Consider the following 21,342-nt stretch of genomic DNA (forward strand, 5'->3'; position numbering starts at 1 on the left):
TGAAGGGATTATACTATACGCTAACCAAAACTTACTGGTTCTTGCAGGCAATATCAGTGATACCTAGGGAATCATGGGGCGATGTTGCTAGACGCTCTTACCATGATTCGTTGGGCAAGTCGGAAATCGTTGTTCCGAGTCACAAGGAGTTGTGAGCCCACGACTAGCTGTATCCCTGAACCATTGAGGGTCACACAAGTAATGGATTACTAAACCCCGTTGAGATAGTTAAATTTAAAGAGTTAAATTTAATGAAAGAGAAGTTGGACTTCTTAACTAAAGGGAGTGAAATTTCCTAAATGACATAGGGATGGACATTTTTGGAAATCACTGAATTCGGATTCAGAAAAATTATCTTGATTTTAAAAGGTGTAGAAAAGGTTTCTGTGCACATTGGTGAAATCGGTTTATCAATCGGAGTCATGATAAATTTTATATTAATTTCTATAATAACAGGCTTGGCTTGTTGGGCTTAAGTTATGGATTATGGGCCCTAAGGAGTTAGAGTCCTAATATAATTATAACTTAATCTAGTCTAAAAATTATCTATAAATATAGGTGTAGTGTTCGAAAATTGCATGCATTCCATCCTTGAAATTTTCGAAAAAACAATTATAATATTCTAAGGGAATTTCGAATTCTCTATTCTCCTTTTTGAGAAAATTCGGTCTGTGATTTTTCTGAAAAGTCACTTTCTGAATTAACAGATCAAATCTGTTTATTCTCTACGATAAACATCTGATTGATTTCTAGTGCAATCAATCAGAGGGTTTCTGTTTTCTATTCGTGGACCTAATTTCGGAGATTGATCGAGCGAGTCATCGGTTCCTGGGATTTACAACAAGAGCAGATTAAATCTGTTGGAGTCCATAATCAAGCCTTAGTTTGAAGAGGTAAAAATATTTAATTGTGAATTTAATTATTTTACTTGCAACAATTTTAATCGTTAGGATTTGATACCCACGATATGGAATCTTTCCATATCGAAAAATAAAAATTTTTAAACTTCCGCTACTCCGGGTATCACATCCGTGTGATCAGAGAACGCGTGTTCCAACAGTGGTATCAAAGCCAAGTTGTAAACTTTGATCAAAAGATTAAAATTAATCGAATGTACAAAATTTTTAATCCTCGGTTTTTGGAAAACAAAACAAAATTTTAAACGAAAATTAAATTTGATGAGGGCAATGGATCGCTGCCCGGGGCAGCGAAAAGGGCAGCATGATCGTTGCCCAAGGGCAGCAATCGTTGGTGCCTAGGGGCAGCGAGATCGCTGCCCAAAGGGCAGCATGATCGCTGCCCAAGGGCAGCAATCGTTGCTGCCCAGGGCAGCCAAGGGGCTGCCCTACACCCCACGTGGGGGCGGGGCTGCCCGGGAACGTCCCGGGCAGCCCGGAAAATTAAATTTTTTTATTTTTTCCAGAATTTTAAATTTTTGAAATTTTAATTTTTTGGTCCGATCGAAAATTGTTTTTGATTGGTCCGCGAGGCGTCAGATCAAATTGTTTGAGTCCAAAATTTTTTAAATTGATTTTTGGATAAATTTGAATTTTTGGAAAATTTATAAATTTTATCCGTTAAATTAGATTTTATAAAAATTAATTATTTTGGTACAATTGATGATAAGATATGATCTTATGAAAGGATGAGATAAAATTTGATTTTATCTTTTTAATTATGATGTCATTGCATGTTATCCAATTATTTAATTATTGAATTAATTATTGGATAAAATGATGATCGATTTCCATGATCAATATTATAGGTGTATGTTAGGTTGTTTACATTTGGTTTTATTGTTGTTGGGTTTTATTAATGGGCTTGGTTTATGACCCAATTTGAATTGTCATTTGTAATAAAAAGTGGGTCTGGTTTATGGCCCGTTCCCACCCTTAAATATGTATCCCCTACTTGTCATCGAAATTTATTGTAAATTTATTAGACGTAGTGGGAGATAAAGATTTGAAGACAAAGGTGGGCCCAACAGAAAATAAAGACCGAAGAAATGTAAATTGGAAGCTCAATGTAATAGGATTGCATTGCATACTTGCATATCACCTAGAATTGGACTTAGACTCGTGATTGGCAACCACGGGTCGATTAGTGATTGAGATCGATCATCCTTTAAATAATATATGATATTATTGTTGTATGCATGTTTAGACTAAATTGTATGAATCCCGCAAGCATACAAATATTAAATGATGAGATAGTTTTCAAAATTAAAAATCCCTCATTTTAAATATGATTTAAAATTGATATCAAGATAAATAAAGGAAATTTAAATATTGTTTAAATGTTCCTACCTTCCATCAACGATCAATGTATGAGATGCTACCCGCGGGCACGGTCCGGCTCATATTATTGGGGGGGCCCGTTCGTCGGAAAATTGTACATTGGATCGACACAAGTTGTAAGTTGGGTGGAACTCCCATGGGATTGACTCATATTATTGGGGATCCACATGGCGACCGTCCATCACAACTTAATATTGATGGGTTATCTTGACATGTCACAATAAACGGAGTCATATTATTGGGCCCTTATTGGACATGAGGTAAAAACATGGGGATTGCTTTGGAAGCAATTGGGCTCTACCTTTTGAAAATTATGGTTGGCTGATATTATTCGGGACTATAGTTTGTCAATTAGACTCCATATTCCCACTAAGGAAACCAGTTTCCCATTTTCACTAGAGGGTAGTGAAATCGTTAAAATAGTGGGAGTGAAATGTTGGAAAACTGGCGAGTTCCCAGACCAATTACGATTGATACCCGGTGCAGCGGAAGTTTAAAAATTTTTCATGGAACGTTTCCATGGTATGGGTATCAACCGTTCATCGATTGAATTACGTGTGTGTAAAATTTAAATAACAATTAAATAAATTTTACCTCAAATCTCGCAACGAGATTAATGGACACCAACAGAACAATTCTGCTCTTGTTGTCTCTCCCTGGAACCGATGAACGCCTTCAATCAGGTCCACGAACAGAGGTTTAATCCCTCTGATAGATTGCACTAGAAAATCTATCAGAAGTTTTCTGCGAAGAGAATACACGAATTTGATTCGTTATTCCTTACTGCGATTCAAAATCACAGACCGGAAAATCTCGGGCAGAGGTAGGGAGGGTTCGGCCGAATTGTGAGAGAATAGGGGCTAGGGTTTTTCGAATTTTGTCTCTCAAAATAATGACCTGTTGTGTGTAATTTCTGTACTGAAATAACTTATTTATAATGCAGGCCACTAACACCTTAGGGCCCATTAGTCATAAGCTGGGGCCCGACAAGCAAAGCCCGCTCGTTCAGAAATTAATATAAAATTCATCGTGACTCCGATTGATGAAACGATTTCACCAATGTGCACAGAAACCATTTCTGCACGTTTTAAAGTCAAAATAAATTTTCCTGAATCCGAATTCAGTGGTTTCCAAAAATGTCCATCCCTATGTCATTTTAGGAAATCCTACTCCCTTACTCTTATTTTAAGAAGTCCAACTCCTTAGTTCATTAAATTTAACTCTTTAAATTTAACTATCTCAACGGGGATTAAAACTCCATTACACTGTGTGACCCTCAATGGTTCAGGGATACAGCTAGCCGTGGGCTCACAACTCCTTGTGACTCGGAACAACACTTTCCGACTTGCCCAACGAATCATGGTAAAGCGCCTAGCAACATCGCCCCATGATTCCCTAGGTATCACTGATAGTGCCTACAAGAACCAGTAGATTTTGGTTAACGTACAGTACGGTCCCTTCATCCATATATCCCGATCGAATCAACAACCATTGGTATATCGAGAGTCGCTCAAGATTCGATAACTATGCAATGCATCTTGAAGATCAAATTAGTGACATCGCATGTGCTACTAAGAAACCATTTCTTAAATCACATCAAGTACTCTGGCCAGAGATTTGTCACACTAATATCTCCTCAGATCGCATAGGATATCCACACTCGCAAGTATGTGGTGAATCCTTGACAACAATGCATTGACTCCTATATGTGTCGTAACTGTACCCAATCTCGACACCTGATGACCCCCTCAGAGTCGGTAAACGAGTCAAAGCACAGTACTAGCATATAGAGTCTCCATGATGTTTCAAGTCGTAAGGACTAATGGTGTACAACCAAAACCGCGGACTTTTTCCACTCGATAAGTGATAACCACTTGGAAAGTCCGGATAGGGTAGTTCGATTATTCATCCTATGAAAAATCCATTTGCATGCTTCGAACATCTCCATGTTCCCTACCAATGAAACGTGGTACTCCGCATCGCAAATGCTAGTCTCAAACTCGAGCGATCCTTATCCTTATTTCGGACGGCTCAATCGACTAGGAACGGTTTTAGAATATACAGTGACTATAAGATGTATTTCATGATAGACATCTCCATGTTCTACCACATCTTACATACACTATAGTATATTCAAGGTCTTTATCAAAACAACAATAGTATATCACAATATAACAATATGAAGTAATATAAAGTCATTGCCATAAAAGTGTAAATAATATTAAACAAAAGATTGTTTATAAAAAGAGTCAACAAAGCCCATAGCCACACAGTTGGCTCACTGGGCACCCACTCTTACAATCTCCCACTTGCCCTATAGCCAACTAGTCATACTACGTAGACCCATTGCTTCGCGATGTTTGTCAAACAATGGTCCTGGCAAAGGCTTAGTAAGTGGATCAGCGATATTGTCTGCAGAGGCCACTCGTTCGACACTGATGTCTCCTCTTTCCACAATCTCCCGGATTATGTGGTATTTCCTCAGTACGTGTTTGGATCTTTGATGAGACCTTGGTTCCTTTGCTTGAGCAACGGCACCCGTGTTGTCGCAGTACACCGGGACTGGACCAACAAATTCAGGAATGACGCCCAACTCTTGGACGAAATTCCTCATCCAAACGGCCTCTTTAGCAGCAGCTGATGCTGCAATGTATTCAGCCTCAGTGGTGGAATCCGCTGTGGTGTCCTGCTTGGAACTCTTCCAAGAGACAGCACCACCATTGAGCATGAACACAAATCCAGAGGTTGACTTCGAGTCATCCACATCACTTTGGAAGCTAGAGTCGGTATAGCCTTCCAGTTTGAGTTCTCGTCCTCCATAAACCATGAACATATTCTTAGTCCTTCGCAAGTACTTAAGAATGTCCTTCACGGCTTTCCAATGCATCTGACCAGGATTAGACTGATATCTGCTCGTGACACTCAGAGCAAATGCTACATCCGGTCTGGTAGATATCATCCCATACATGATACTACCTATAGCTGACGCATATGGTACATGTGTCATATTCTCTATCTCTGCATCAGTCTTGGGACACATAGACTTGGATAGAGAAACTCCATGACACATGGGTAGATGTCCTCTCTTGGACCCATCCATTGAAAACCGTTTCAATATGGTATCGATGTAGGTTGATTGAGTGAGTCCGCTCAGTCTCTTAGATCTATCCCTATAGATCTGTATCCCAAGAATGTAGGATGCCTCACCCAAATCCTTCATCGAAAATCTACCTGATAACCATATCTTTGTTGACTGCAACATCCCTACATCATTTCCAATGAGTAGGATGTCATCAACATAAAGTACTAAGAATGTCACCGCATCCTTAACTACTTTCTTGTACACGCAAGGTTCCTCCGGGTTCTTGATGAAACCAAAATCTTTTATTGTTTCATCAAATTTCTGGTTCCAACTTCTTGATGCTTGTTTTAGACCATAAATTGATCTCTGAAGCTTGCATACCTTATGCTCGCTTCCCATGGATGTGTACCCCTCAGGCTGCTTCATATAGATTTCTTCCTTAATGTCTCCATTAAGAAAAGCAGTCTTCACATCCATTTGCCATATCTCATAGTCATACCATGCAGCTATGGCAATAAGGATTCTTATGGACTTGAACATTGCAACTGGTGAAAAGGTTTCGTCATAGTCAACTCCTTGCCTTTGAGTATAACCTTTCGCCACCAATCGCGCCTTGTAGGTCAATACCTTACCATCAGGCCCAAGCTTTCTTTTGTAGATCCATTTACACCCTATTGGAACAATTCCATCGGGAGGATCCACTAAAGACCAGACTTGGTTAGTATGCATCGAATCCAATTCTGACTGCATAGCTTCAAGCCATAAATTCGAATCCGCATCAGAAATTGCTTCCTTGAAGCTTCTTGGATCACATCCAATGTCGGGTTCATCTTGACCCTCTTCAAGAAGAAGACCATATCGAACTGGAGGTCTAGAAGTCCTTTCGGATCTTCTAGGTGCAGGCGTGTCCAGCAATGGTTCCTGAGGTGTGGGATCGTTATTTTGTATTTCGGGTTCTTCTCGAACTTCTTCGAGTTCCATCATCTCGCCTTTCTTATCCAATAAGAACTCCTTCTCCAAGAAGGTGGCATTCCGTGAAACAAACACCTTTGTTTCAGCAGGATAATAGAAATAATATCCGATTGAATTCTTCGGATACCCCACAAAATAACACAAGCTGGATCGACTATCCAACTTATCTCCCACTGTCCGCTTCACGTAAGCAGGACATCCCCAAATCCTCAAGTACGAATACTTAGGAGCTTTGCCATTCCATAACTCGTATGGTGTTTTGTCCACTGCTTTAGTGTGGACGTTATTCAACAACAATACCGCCGTTTCAAGCGCATAGCCCCAAAACGAAGGTGGAAGCTCAGTGAAGCTCATCATGGATCGAACCATGTCCAACAAAGTTCGATTACGACGCTCCGATACACCATTAAGCTGTGGTGTCATAGGAGGAGTCCACTGAGAGAGAATCCCATTCTCTTTTAGATAGTCCAAAAACTCGGTACTCAAGTATTCTCCACCTCGATCCGATCGAAGTGCTTTAATACTTTTACCTAGCTTGTTTTCTACTTCAGCCTTGAATTCTTTGAACTTTTCAAATGCTTCAGACTTATATTTCATTAAATATAAATACCCATACCTAGAATAATCATCAGTAAAGGTAATGAAGTAGGTGTGGCCATGTTGAGTCCCTACTCTAAATGGACCACAAACATCTGTATGGATCAAATCCAACAGATTTTGACTACGTTCAGGCTTCCCCTTAAAAGGAGATTTAGTCATTTTCCCTTTTAGGCAGGATTCACAAGTAGGTAGAGAGTTAATATCAGACATATCAAACATGCCCTCTCCCACTAGCTTGTTCATCCTCCTTGAGGAAATATGACCTAGTCTAGCGTGCCATAGGTTTGCCGGGTTTTGACTATCGATTTTCCTTTTGTTTGTTGTTGCCGGTTTGTCAATACAATTCACTGGAACGTCTTTTAGTTTTAAATTGTATAGATCGTTTTCAAGTTGTCCATTTCCAATTAAACATTCATTCTTGTAAATACTGCAAATCCCATTCACAAAATTACAAGAATAACCATCTCTATCAAGCATAGAAATAGAAATAATGTTTTTAATTAAATCTGGCACAAATAAAACATCTCTCAACAATAATTTAAAACCATTCTGCAAAATCAAACAAACATCTCCAATGGCCGTAGCTTCAACTCTGGAACCATTCCCGAGCCTCAGCTGGGTCTCACCCATTCTAAGCCTGCGACTTCTTGTCATCACCTGCAAATCATTGCAAATGTGAGATCCACATCCGGTATCCAATACCCAAGAAGTTGTATTAAGTGACATGTTTATTTCGATATAGAACATACCCTTTGCAGTTCCTAACTGCCCAAGATACTCCTTGCAGTTGCGCTTCCAATGACCCGGCTTCTTGCAGTAATGGCAAACATCCTTGGATTTTCCATCGTTTGAAGCCTTTGTCTTTTGCTTCTTCTCGGGTTCCACTTTCTTGGGTGGGGCAGAACGTTTCTTGCCCTTCATACTTGGCCCCTTCTTTGCAGAAGATGAGGAGCCCACCAAGAAAGCTGGCTTATCCTTCTTAAGTGTGGATTCATATGTAACGAGCATATTGACCATCTCTTCAAGGGTGGCCTCTATCTTGTTCATATTAAAATTTATCACGAATCCATCAAATGAAGAAGGAAGAGATAGAAGCAGCAAGTCCACATTGAGTTCATGCTCCAACACCAAATCAAGGGTCGCTAACTTCTGTATGAGCCAAATCACTCGTACCCCATGATCACGGACCGAAGTCCCTTCACGCATGCGGCACGTCATCAACTCCTTAACAGTAGAGAACCTTTCAGCCCTCGACTGAGCCCCAAAAAGTTCCTTGAGTTGCGTGTGAATGTCAGCAGCATTCACCGTGTCCTCAAATCGCCTCTGGAGTTCATCAGACATCGAGGCTTGCATATAGCATTTGGTCTTGATGTCATGGTCACACCATGCATCAAGTTTGGCCAATTCCTCCGGACTTATGTCAGCTGGTGCTTCCTTCGGAGGTGCTTTCACGTAGAGCATTTTCTCCGAAGTTAAGACAATCTTCAACTTCCGGAACCATTCCGTATAGTTGGCGCCAGTCAGCTTGTTTTGTTCGAGGATCGAGAATAAAGGATTTCGCGAATTCATTGTATGAAATACTGAAAAGGAAAAACAGACATATATCAATGATTGTTTAACAATTTACTAAGACATAAAATAGGCGAATTTAATTTTATGAATCTCACTCCCACTATTTTAACGATTTCACCACCCTCTAGTGAAAACGGGAAACTTTTTCCTTAGTGAGAACATGGAGTCCATTTGACAAACTTATGGTCCCGAATAATATCAGCCAACCATAATTCTCAAAAGGTAGAGCCCAATTGCTTCCAAAGCAACCCCCATGTTTTTACCTCATGTCCAATAAGGGCCCAATAATATGACGCCGTTTAAAGTGACATGTCAAGATGACCCATCAATATTAAGTTGTGATGGACGGTCGCCATGTGGATCCCCCAATAATATGAGCCGATCCCATGGGAGTTCCACCCAACTTACAACATTTGTCGATCCAATGTACAGCTTTCCGACGGACGGGCCCCCCCAATAATATGAGCCGGACCGTATCCGCGGGTAGCATCACATACATTGACCGTTGATGGAAGGTAGGAACATTTAAACAATATTTAAATTTCCTTTATTTATCTTGATATAAATTTTAAATCATATTTAAAATGAGGGATTTTATTTATAAAAAATATTTGTCTCATCATTTTTAATTTATTGCATGCATTGCCGGATTCACGCAATTTATGTCTAAACATGCATACAATCATAATATCACATATTATATAGGATGATCGATTCCATTTCTAATTGATCCGTGGTTGCCAATCACGGGTCTTAGTCCAATCCTAGGTAATATGCAGTATGCAAATGCAATCCTATTACATATGCTTCCAATTTACATTTCTTCAGTCTTCATTGTCTGCTGGGCCCACCATCTTCAAATCTTGATCTCCCACTAAATCTAATGTATTTACAATTAAATAACAATGACAAGTAGGGGATACATTTTTAGGGGGTGGGAACGGGCTATAAACCAAGCCCACTTTTATTACATATGACATTCATATCGGGCCATAAACCAGGCCCATTAATAAAACCAACAACAATAAAGACAAAATGTAAATTCCTAACATACACCTACAAAATTGGTCATGGCAATCGATCATCCTTATCCAATAACATTTAATTCAAAATTAATTTATTGGATAACATGCTGTGGCAATTCAAATTTAAACAAGATAAAATCATATTTTATATATAAAATCACATTTCACATATAAAATCATATATTTTATCTATAAAATCCAATTTTACAAATAAAATCATATTTTATCTAATATATCATAAGATCATATCTTATCATCAATTGTACCAAAATAATTGATTTCAAAATTCAATTTACGGATAAAATATTAAAATTTTCCAAAAATTCAAATTTATCCAAAATCAATTTTAAAATTTACGGACTCGAACAATTCGATCCGAAATCTCGTGAACCAATCAAAAACAATTTTTGACCGGACCAAAAATAAAATTTTTAAATATTAAAATTAATAAAAAATTAAAAATTAATTTTTCCCGCGGGCCACCGGGACACTCCCGGGTCGGCCCGCACCCGGGGCGCGGGCCGGGGGCAGCCCGGCTGCCCCCTTAGGGCAGCGCCTGGCGCCGCCCCTGGGCGGCGCCGTGCGCTGCCCTGGGCGGCGCCGAGCGCCGCCCTGCGCAGCGCCCAGCGCTGCGCTGGGCGGCGCCGAGCGCCGCCCCTGGGCAGCGCCGAGCGCTGCCCTGCGCAGCGCCCAGCGCTGCGCTGGGCAGCGCACAGCGCTGCCCTGGGCGGCGCCGTGCGCCGCCCTGGGCGGCGACGGTCGCCGCCTTGGGCGGCGCTGTGCGCCCCCTTTGGGCGGCGCCGTGCGCCGCCCGGGGCAGCAACAATTGCTGCCCCACCGGGCAGCGATCCAATCGCTGCCCGGGTTTTGCCCCGAAAAAAATTTTTTTTTATTAAAAATATTTATTTTGTTTCATAAACCGAGACTCAAAAATTTTGTACAATTGATTAATTCAATCGATTGATCTGAGCAACCTGGCTCTGATACCACTGTTGGAAAACTGGCGAGTTCCCAGACCAATTACGATTGATACCCGGTGCAGCGGAAGTTTAAAAATTTTTCATGGAACGTTTCCATGGTATGGGTATCAACCGTTCATCGATTGAATTACGTGTGTGTAAAATTTAAATAACAATTAAATAAATTTTACCTCAAATCTCGCAACGAGATTAATGGACACCAACAGAACAATTCTGCTCTTGTTGTCTCTCCCTGGAACCGATGAACGCCTTCAATCAGGTCCACGAACAGAGGTTTAATCCCTCTGATAGATTGCACTAGAAAATCTATCAGAAGTTTTCTGCGAAGAGAATACACGAATTTGATTCGTTATTCCTTACTGCGATTCAAAATCACAGACCGGAAAATCTCGGGCAGAGGTAGGGAGGGTTCGGCCGAATTGTGAGAGAATAGGGGCTAGGGTTTTTCGAATTTTGTCTCTCAAAATAATGACCTGTTGTGTGTAATTTCTGTACTGAAATAACTTATTTATAATGCAGGCCACTAACACCTTAGGGCCCATTAGTCATAAGCTGGGGCCCGACAAGCAAAGCCCGCTCGTTCAGAAATTAATATAAAATTCATCGTGACTCCGATTGATGAAACGATTTCACCAATGTGCACAGAAACCATTTCTGCACGTTTTAAAGTCAAAATAAATTTTCCTGAATCCGAATTCAGTGGTTTCCAAAAATGTCCATCCCTATGTCATTTTAGGAAATCCTACTCCCTTACTCTTATTTTAAGAAGTCCAACTCCTTAGTTCATTAAATTTAACTCTTTAAATTTAACTATCTCAACGGGGATTAAAACTCCATTACACTGTGTGACCCTCAATGGTTCAGGGATACAGCTAGCCGTGGGCTCACAACTCCTTGTGACTCGGAACAACACTTTCCGACTTGCCCAACGAATCATGGTAAAGCGCCTAGCAACATCGCCCCATGATTCCCTAGGTATCACTGATAGTGCCTACAAGAACCAGTAGATTTTGGTTAACGTACAGTACGGTCCCTTCATCCATATATCCCGATCGAATCAACAACCATTGGTATATCGAGAGTCGCTCAAGATTCGATAACTATGCAATGCATCTTGAAGATCAAATTAGTGACATCGCATGTGCTACTAAGAAACCATTTCTTAAATCACATCAAGTACTCTGGCCAGAGATTTGTCACACTAATATCTCCTCAGATCGCATAGGATATCCACACTCGCAAGTATGTGGTGAATCCTTGACAACAATGCATTGACTCCTATATGTGTCGTAACTGTACCCAATCTCGACACCTGATGACCCCCTCAGAGTCGGTAAACGAGTCAAAGCACAGTACTAGCATATAGAGTCTCCATGATGTTTCAAGTCGTAAGGACTAATGGTGTACAACCAAAACCGCGGACTTTTTCCACTCGATAAGTGATAACCACTTGGAAAGTCCGGATAGGGTAGTTCGATTATTCATCCTATGAAAAATCCATTTGCATGCTTCGAACATCTCCATGTTCCCTACCAATGAAACGTGGTACTCCGCATCGCAAATGCTAGTCTCAAACTCGAGCGATCCTTATCCTTATTTTCGGACGGCTCAATCGACTAGGAACGGTTTTAGAATATACAGTGACTATAAGATGTATTTCATGATAGACATCTCCATGTTCTACCACATCTTACATACACTATAGTATATTCAAGGTCTTTATCAAAACAACAATAGTATATCACAATATAACAATATGAAGTAATATAAAGTCATTGCCATAAAAGTGTAAATAATATTAAACAAAAGATTGTTTATACAAAGAGTCAACAAAGCCCATAGCCACACAGTTGGCTCACTGGGCACCCACTCTTACATGAAATTCATAAAATAAATTTTGCCATATTTTATGTCTTAGTAAATTAATTAAACAATCATCGATTATTGTCTGTTTCATCTCAGTATATCATTATGATGAATCTTCGTAATCCACATGTTTCAATTCTCGAACAAAATAAACTTTCTGGCGCAAACTATACGGAAAGGTTCCATGAGTTAAGATTGTCCTGAATTTGGAAAAGATTTTCTAAGTGTTAGAAAAGGCTCATCAGAAAAACAGCTCCGGCTGATGTAACTTCAAAAAGGTTGGCCAAACTAGAGAAATGGTTGGACCATGATCTCAAGGCCAAATGTTACATGCAAAACTAGACAAGTCTAAAGAAGTTTGCCATCACTGCAAGAAACTCGGTTACTGGAAGCGCAACTGCAAAGAATATATATCGAGTAGTTACGAACTGCAGAGGATATATTTTATAAATGTTTCACTTAATAATACTTCTTGGGTATTGGATACCAGATGTAGATCTCACATTTGCAATGAGTTGCAGATGATGACAAGAAGTCATAAGCTTAGGATGGGTGAGACCCAGTTAAGGCTCGGGAATGGTTCCAGAGTTGAATCCAAAAGCTATGGGAAACATTTGTTTAATTTTGCAAAAACAATTTTAAGCTATATTTTGAGAGAGATGTTTTTATTTGTATCAAGATTTCATTAAAACATTATTTCTTTTTCTATTCTTGATAGAGAAGATATTTCTTGAAAATTTGCGAATGGGATTTGCAATATTTACAAGAATGAATGTTTGATTTGAAATGGACAATTTAAAAACGATCTATATAACTTAAAATTAAAAGACGTTCCAGTTGATTATGTTGATAAACCGGTAACAACAAATAAAAGGAAAATCGATAGTCAAAACCCGGCAAACCTTTGGCATGCTAGGCTAGGTCATATTTCCTCAAGGAGGATGAACAAGCTAGTGGGAGAGGGTGTTGGAAATCGGTGTTCAGATCAATTGGAATTGATACCCGGTGCAGCGGAAGTTTAAAAATTTTATTTTTATTAATATGGAACGATTCCATATCTGGGTATCAAAACTTTTACGATTAAATTTGTGTAAGTAAAATAAATAATCACAATTAAATATTTTACCTTAAAATCTCGAAGAGAGATTATGGACACCAACAGAATTTAATCTGCTCTTGTTGTATATCCCCGAAACTGATGAACGAACATTTCTTCAATCAGGTCCACGAATAGAAAACAAAACCCTCTGATTGACTGCACTAGAAATCAATCAGAAGTTTGCGTAGAGAATAAACAGATATGATCTGTTAATCCGAATTGTAATTTTTCACAAAAATCACAAAACCGAATTTTCTCCGAAAGGGACAAAGAATTCGAAAATCCTCTTTAATAATATAGACTGAAATTTTGAAACTTCAAGACTGAATGCTATATGATTTTCGAACACTGCAGTCCTATTTATAGATAATTTCTAGACTGAATTAAGTTATAATTATATTTGGACTCTAACTCCTTAGGGCCCATAATCCATAACTTAAGCCCAACAAGCCAAGCCCGTTGTTCTAAAAATTAATATAAAATTCATCGTGACTCCGATTGATAAACTGATTTTACCAATGTGCACAGAAACCATTTCTGCATCTTTTAAAGTCAAGATAATTTTTCCGAATCCGAATTCAGTGATTTCCAAAAATGCCCATCCCTATGTCATTTTAGGAAATCCCACTCCCTTTTGTTAAGAAGTCCAACTTCTCTTTCATTAAATTTAACTCTTTAAATTTAACTATCTCTACGGGGTTTTAGTAATCCATTACTTGTGTAACCCTCAATGGTTCAGGAATACAGCTAGCCGTGGGCTCACAACTCGTTGTGACTCGAAACAACAATTTCCGACTTACCCATCGAATCATGGTAAGAGCGCCTAGCAACATCGCCCCATGATTCCCTAGGTATTACTGATAGTGCCTGCAAGAACCAGTAGATTTTGGTTAGCGTACAGTACGGTCCCTTCAACCAAATATCCCGATCGAATTAACAACCATTGGTGCATCGAGAGTCGTTCGAGATTCGATAACTATGCATAACATCTTGGAGATCTATTAGTGACATCGCATGTGTTACTAGGATAACCCATTAACCTAAAACACATCATGTACTCTGGCCAGAGATTCGTTGCACTAATATCTCCTCAGATCGCATAGGATATCCACACTCGCAAGTATGTGGTGAATCCTTGACAACAAAGCATCGACTCCTATATGTGTCGTAACTGTACCCAATCCCGACACCTGATGACCCCAATAGAATCGGTAAACGAGTCAAAGTACAGTACTAGCATATAGAGTCTCAATGATGTTTCAAGTAATAAGGACTAATGGTGTACAACCAAAACCGCGGACTTTATCCACTCGATAAGTGATAACCACTTGGAAAGTCCGAATAGGGTAGTTCAATCATTCATCATATGAATATCCATTTGCATGCTTTGAACATCTCTATGTTCCATACCAATGAAACGTGGTACTCGGCATCGCAAATTCTAGTCTCAATCTCGAGCGATCCTTATCCTTTTTTGCGGACGGCTCAATTGACTAGGAACTGTTTAGAATATACAGTGACTATAAGATGTGTTTCATGATAGTCATCCCCATGTGCTACCACATCTTACATACACTATAGTATATTCACGGTCTTTATCAAAACAACAATAGTATATCACAATATAACAATATGAAGAAAGATAAAGTCAATGCCATTATAAAAGTGTAAATTATATTAAACAAAAGATTGTTTTACATAGAGTCATAAAAGCCCTTAGCCACAAGTTGGCTAACCGGGCACCCACTCTTTCAGAGGGCATGTTTGATATGTCTGATATTAACTCTCTACCTACTTGTGAGTCCTGCCTAAAAGGAAAAATGATTAAATCTCCTTTCAAAGGAAAACCTGAGCGTAGTCAAAATCTGTTGGATTTGATCCATACGGATGTTTGCGGCCCATTTAGTATTGGTACTAAAATTGGTCACACCTACTTCATTACCTTTACTGATGATTAATCTAGGTATGGGTATTTATATTTAATGAAATATAAGTCTGAATCATTTGAAAAGTTTAAAGAATTCAAGGCTAAAGTAGAAAACAAACTAGGTAGAAGTATTAAAGCACTTAGATCGGATCGAGGTGGAGAATACTTAAGTACCGAGTTTTTGAGCTATCTAAAAGAGAATGGGATTCTCTCTCAGTGGACTCCTCCTATGAAACCTCAGTTGAATGGTGTCTCGGAGCGTCGCAATCGAACTTTGTTGGACATGGTTCGATCTATGATGAGATTTACTGAGCTCCCTCCTTCGTTTTGGGGCTATGCACTTGAAACGGCGGTATTATTGTTTAACAATGTTCACACCAAAGCAGTGAATAAAAATTCATACGAGTTATGGAATGGCAAAGCTCCTAAGTATTCGTACTTGAGGATTTGGGGATGTCCTGCTTACGTGAAGCAGACAGTGGAAGATAAGTTGGATAGTCGATCCACCTTATGTTATTTTGTAGGATATCCGAAGAATTCAATCGAATATTATTTCTATCATCCTACTGAAACAAAAGTGTTTGTTTCGAGGAATGCCACCTTCATGGAGAATGAGTTTTTATTAGATAAGAAAGGCAAGATGATGGAACTCGAAGAAATTCGAGAAGAACCTGAGATACAAAATAACGATCCCACACCTCAAGAACCTTCAGTGGACACGCCTACATCTAAGAGATCCGAGAGGACTTCTAGACCTCCTATTCGATATGGTCTTCTTCTTGAAGGGGATCAAAGTGAACCCGACATTGGATGTGATCCAAGAAACTTCAAGGAAGCAGTTTCTGATGCGGATTCGAATTTATGGCTTGATGCTATGCAGTCGGAAATAGACTCGATGCATACAAACCAAGTTTGGTCTTTAGTAGATCCTCCCGATGGAATTGCTCCAATAGGGTGTAAATTGATCTACAAGAGAAAACTTGGGCTTAATGGCAAGGTACTAACCTACAAGGCACGATTGGTAGCAAAAGGTTATACTCAAAGACAAGGAGTTGACTATGATGAAACCTTTTCACCAGTCGCAATGTTCAAGTCCATAAAAATCCTTATTGCCATAGCAGCATGGTATGACTATGAGATATGACAAATGGATGTGAAGACTGCATTTCTTAATGGAAACATTAAGGAAGAAATCTATATGATGCAGCCCGAGGGATTCACATCCATGGGAAGCGAGCATAAGGTATGCAAGCTTCAGAGATCAATTTATGGTCTCAAAAAAACATCAAGAAGTTGGAACCAGAAATTTGATGAAACAATAAAGGACTTTGGTTTCATCAAAAATCCGGAGGAACCGTGCGTGTACAAGAAAGTAGTTAAGGATGCGGTGACGTTCTTAGTGCTTTATGTTGATGACATTCTACTCATTGGGAATGACTTAGGGATGTTGCAGTCAACAAAGATATGGTTATCAGGTAGATTCTTGATGAAGGATTTGGGTGAGGCCTCCTATATTCTAGGGATACAGATTTTTGGAGATAGATCTAAGAGAATGATAGAACTCACTCAAGCAACCTACATCGACACCATATTGAAAAGGTTTTCTATGGATGAGTCCAAGAGAGGACATCTACCTATGTTTCATGGAGTTTCTCTATCCAAGTCTATGTGTCCCAAGACTGACGAAGAGATAGAGAAAATGACACACATACCATATGCGTCAGCCATAGGTAGTATTATGTATGGGATGATATCTACCAGACCGGATGTAGCCGTTGCTCTGAGTGTTACGAGCAGATATCAGGCCAACCCCGGTCAAATGCATTGGAAAGCCGTGAAGGATATTCTTAAGTACTTGAGAAGGACTAAGAATATATTCATGGTTTATGGAGGAAGAGAATTGAAATTGGAAGGCTATACCGACTCTAGCTTCCAAAACGACGTGGATGACTCGAAGTCAACCTCTGGATTTGTATCCATACTCAATGGCGGTGCTGTCTCTTGGAAGAGTTCCAAGCAGAACACCACAGCGAATTCCACCACTGAGGCAGAATACATTGCAGCATCAACTGCTGCTAAAGAGGCCGTTTGGATAAGGAATTTTGTCCAAGAGTTGGGCGTAATTCCTGAAGCTGTTGGTCCAGTTCCGGTGTACTGCGACAACACTGGTGCCATTTCTCAGGCAAAGGAACCAAGGTCTCATCAAAGATCCAAACACGTACTGAGGAAATACCACATCATCCGGGAGATTGTGGAAAGAGGAGACATCACTGTCGAGAGAGTGGCCTCTACAGACAATATCGCTGATCCACTTACTAAGCCCTTGTCAGGACCATTGTTTGACAAACATCGCGAAGCAATGGGATTACGTAGTATGACTAGTTGGCTTTAGGGCAAGTGGGAGATTGAAAGAGTGGGTGCCCGGTTAGCCAACTTGTGACTAAGGGCTTTTATGACTCTATATATAAACAATCTTTGTTTAATATAATTTACATTCATTAATGGCATTTTTTTGTCTTTCTTCATATTGTTATATTGTGATATACTATTCTTGTTTTGATAAAGACCTTGAATATACTATAGTGTAAGTAAGATGAGATAGTGAATAAAGAGAGATCACTATTATGAAACACATCTTATAGTCACTGTATATTCTAAATAGTTCCTAGTCAATTGAGCCGTCCGCTAATAAGGATAAAGATTGCTCGAGATTGAGACTAGCATTTGTGATGCCAAGTACCACGTTTCATTGATAATGGACATGGAGATGTTCAAAGCATTCAAATGGATATTCATATGATGAATGATCGAACTACCCTATTCGGACTTTCCTAGTGGTTATTATTATTTGAGTGGATAAGTCCACGGTTTTGGTTGTACATCAGTAGTCCTTACTACTTGAAACATCATTGAGACTCTATATGCTAGTACTGTATTTTGACTCGTTTACCGACTCTATGGGGGTCATCAGGTGTCGGGATTGGGTATATTACGACACATATAGGAGTCGATGCTTTGTTGTGAAGGATTCACCACACGCTTGCGAGTGTGGATATCCTATGCGATCTGAGGAGATATTAGTGTGACAAATCTCTGGCCAGAGTACTCGATGTGATTTAGGTCATGCGATGTCACTATTTTATCTTCAAGATGCATTGCATAGTTATCGAATCTCGAACGACTCTCGATGTACCAATGGTTGTTGATTCGATCGGGATATATGGATGAAGGGACTGTACTGTACGCTAACCAAAACTTACTGGTTCTTGCAGGCACTATCAATGATACCTAGGGAATCATGGGGCGATGTTGCTAGACGCTCTTACCATGATTCATTGGGCAAGTCAGAAATCGTTGTTTCGAGTCACAAGGAGTTGTGAGCCCACGGCTAGCTGTATCCCTGAACCATTGAGGGTCACACAAGTAATGGATTACTAAACCCCGTTGAGATAGTTAAATTTAAAGAGTTAAATTTAATGAAAGAGAAGTTGGACTTCTTAACTAAAGAGAGTGGAATTTCCGAAAATGACATAGGAATGGACATTTTTGGAAATCACTGAATTCGGATTCAGAAAAATTATCTTGACTTTAAAAGGTGGCAGAAATGGTTTCTGTGCACATTGGTGAAATCGGTTTATCAATCGGAGTCATGATGAATTTTATATTAATTTCTATAATAACAGACTTGGCTTGTTGGGCTTAAGTTATGGATTATGGGCCCTAAGGAGTTAGAGTCCTAATATAATTATAACTTAATATAGTCTAAAAATTATCTATAAATATAGGTGTAGTGTTTGAAAATTGCATGCATTCCATCCTTGAAATTTTTGAAAAAACACTTATAATATTCTAAGGGAATTTCGAATTCTCTATTCTCCTTTTTGAGAAAATTCGGTCTGTGATTTTTCTGAAAAGTAACTTTCTGAATTAAAAGATCAAATCTGTTTATTCTCTACGATAAACATGTGATTGATTTCTAGTGCAATCAATCAGAGGGTTTCTGTTTTCTATTCGTGGACCTAATTTCGGAGATTGATCGAGCGAGTCATCGGTTCCCGGGATTTACAACAAGAGCAGATTAAATCTGTTGGAGTCCATAATCAAGCCTTAGCTTGAAGAGGTAAAAATATTTAATTGTGAATTTATATTTTTACTTGCAAGATTTTAATCGTTTGGATTTGATACCCATGATATGGAATCGTTCCATATCGAAAAATAAAATTTTAAACTTCCGCTGCTCCGGGTATCACATCCGTGTGATCAGAGAACGCGTGTTCCAACAGAAGCCAGGGCACATAGCTCCTAATTGTCCACAACACAGGACGTCGACTCAGGGGAGAGTCTTTGTGATGCAGGCCGAGGAGGCTGATCCTGATACCACGCTCATCACAGGTAATATTTAGAGCTTTTGATTAAGGGTAATTTAATTGATTTGTAGATGCAATTTTTTTATTATGAGCCTTGCTTATTGGGAATGTGAACTTATTAGGTAGCATGCTTCGTGTTAGTTGTGGTATGTTAGCATGATTAATTCTGTATTTTGGAATTTGATGAATTAGAATGAACCAAAGTAGAACTAGTCTTGTTTGTGTAGTAGCCCGTGCCCGAAATCAGTGACTAAGTATTAATCAATTCATTAATCCTACTAGTTAAGAGTAAACGTGATTAAGGGAACTCTTAATGGGTTAACGGAGTTCGGAATTGGATTCAGAACACTTGGAAATGGTTTAAGGGTCATTGAGTTCGGAGGCTCCGAAGTCAAGGTTCGGATGGTCCGAAGTCAGGGTTCGGACGATCCGAAGAGTGGTTCGGACGCTCCGAACGTGCTGCCGACAGTCTTCATGGATGACGTCATCATGCTGACGTAAGAAATGACGTAATATCGGGTTCGGAAGACCCGAACGTGTTCGAACGACCCGAAGTCCAGTTCGGATGATCCGAACTCCGTCTATAAATAGGGGGTGCCGAGCTCATTTTTGAAGTGCACCAGTTCCTCTCTTCTCTCTCTCGATCCCTTAGCCTTCTAACTCAGATCTAGGGAATTCTAGGCATCCCGTGGGGAATCCGGAAGTGGCATAGCGATCCAAACATCGTAGCGGAGCTGTGGACTAGTTTTGAGGCACTCGACATCAAAGGGCTAACGACGGACGAAGGTATAGCTTTTGCTTCCTATAAATATTTAGGAGTATGCAATAGCTTAGTTAAGGCTTTTAGAGCACTTTAATGATAGTAGTATCATTTGGCAGTGTATAGCAGACTATAGGCGTGGACCTAGAGTTGGTAGAGCTTGCACTGATTTGAGGTACGAAAGTACTGTTCGAGATAACCTGACTGAGTATGCATGTATTATGTGACTGCATGATTTATATGTCATTGATTTATGCTGCATTCATTTGCATACTGAGCTATCTCCTTCGAGATGTCTGTTAGTAGGGTTTTTCCCTATCCTGTTAGTGGTTGGACTTCCATCGATTTGGGTCCAGCATATCCACTGGTATTATGGTATGGGAGCCACCTCCTGAAGAGATGGCACAGCGTGCTACATACTAGGGCCCGATTTGTCTCTGTTATCTGATCCTTGACCTCGAGTTTATAGGGAGTTCACTTTGCATGCATGTATACTCATACTCTTGTACTGAGCGTTTTATGCTCACATCTCGTACTCTGTGTTTCTGGACACCCTATTCCATGGGGCAGGTTTTCAATTGGACGAGGCCGGTGGTTCCAAGAGGGGCTAGACAGTGGTTGGCCAGCTGGAGCTTCATCTAGGTTTATTTCTGTTGTTATTTGGATTAATACAAATGTTCGATCCGGTTATATAATATTTGGGTATTTACAGATTCCTTGCCTTGGGATTGTAATTTTAGTAATGTTTCTGCAGTTTTTTCTGATATCTGTTTATTAAGTTATTTGCATGCCTAA

General features: G+C 39.6%; 1 protein-coding gene across 1 annotated transcript in view; it reads left to right on the forward strand.

The window, feature by feature from the left end:
* Positions 1-19,769: 19,769 nt before the first annotated feature.
* The window catches only part of LOC140871100 (uncharacterized), a 36,227-nt gene continuing 34,654 nt past the window's right edge, over positions 19,770-21,342 (forward strand). The window contains exons 1-2 of the mRNA XM_073273540.1: positions 19,770-19,812; positions 19,910-19,933. Coding sequence (XP_073129641.1) covers positions 19,770-19,812; positions 19,910-19,933 — 67 coding nt within the window. The remainder of the gene's footprint in view (positions 19,813-19,909; positions 19,934-21,342) is intronic.

Source organism: Henckelia pumila, unplaced genomic scaffold (assembly GCF_033568475.1).
Source record: "Henckelia pumila isolate YLH828 unplaced genomic scaffold, ASM3356847v2 CTG_384, whole genome shotgun sequence".
Taxonomy (NCBI): Eukaryota; Viridiplantae; Streptophyta; class Magnoliopsida; order Lamiales; family Gesneriaceae; genus Henckelia; species Henckelia pumila.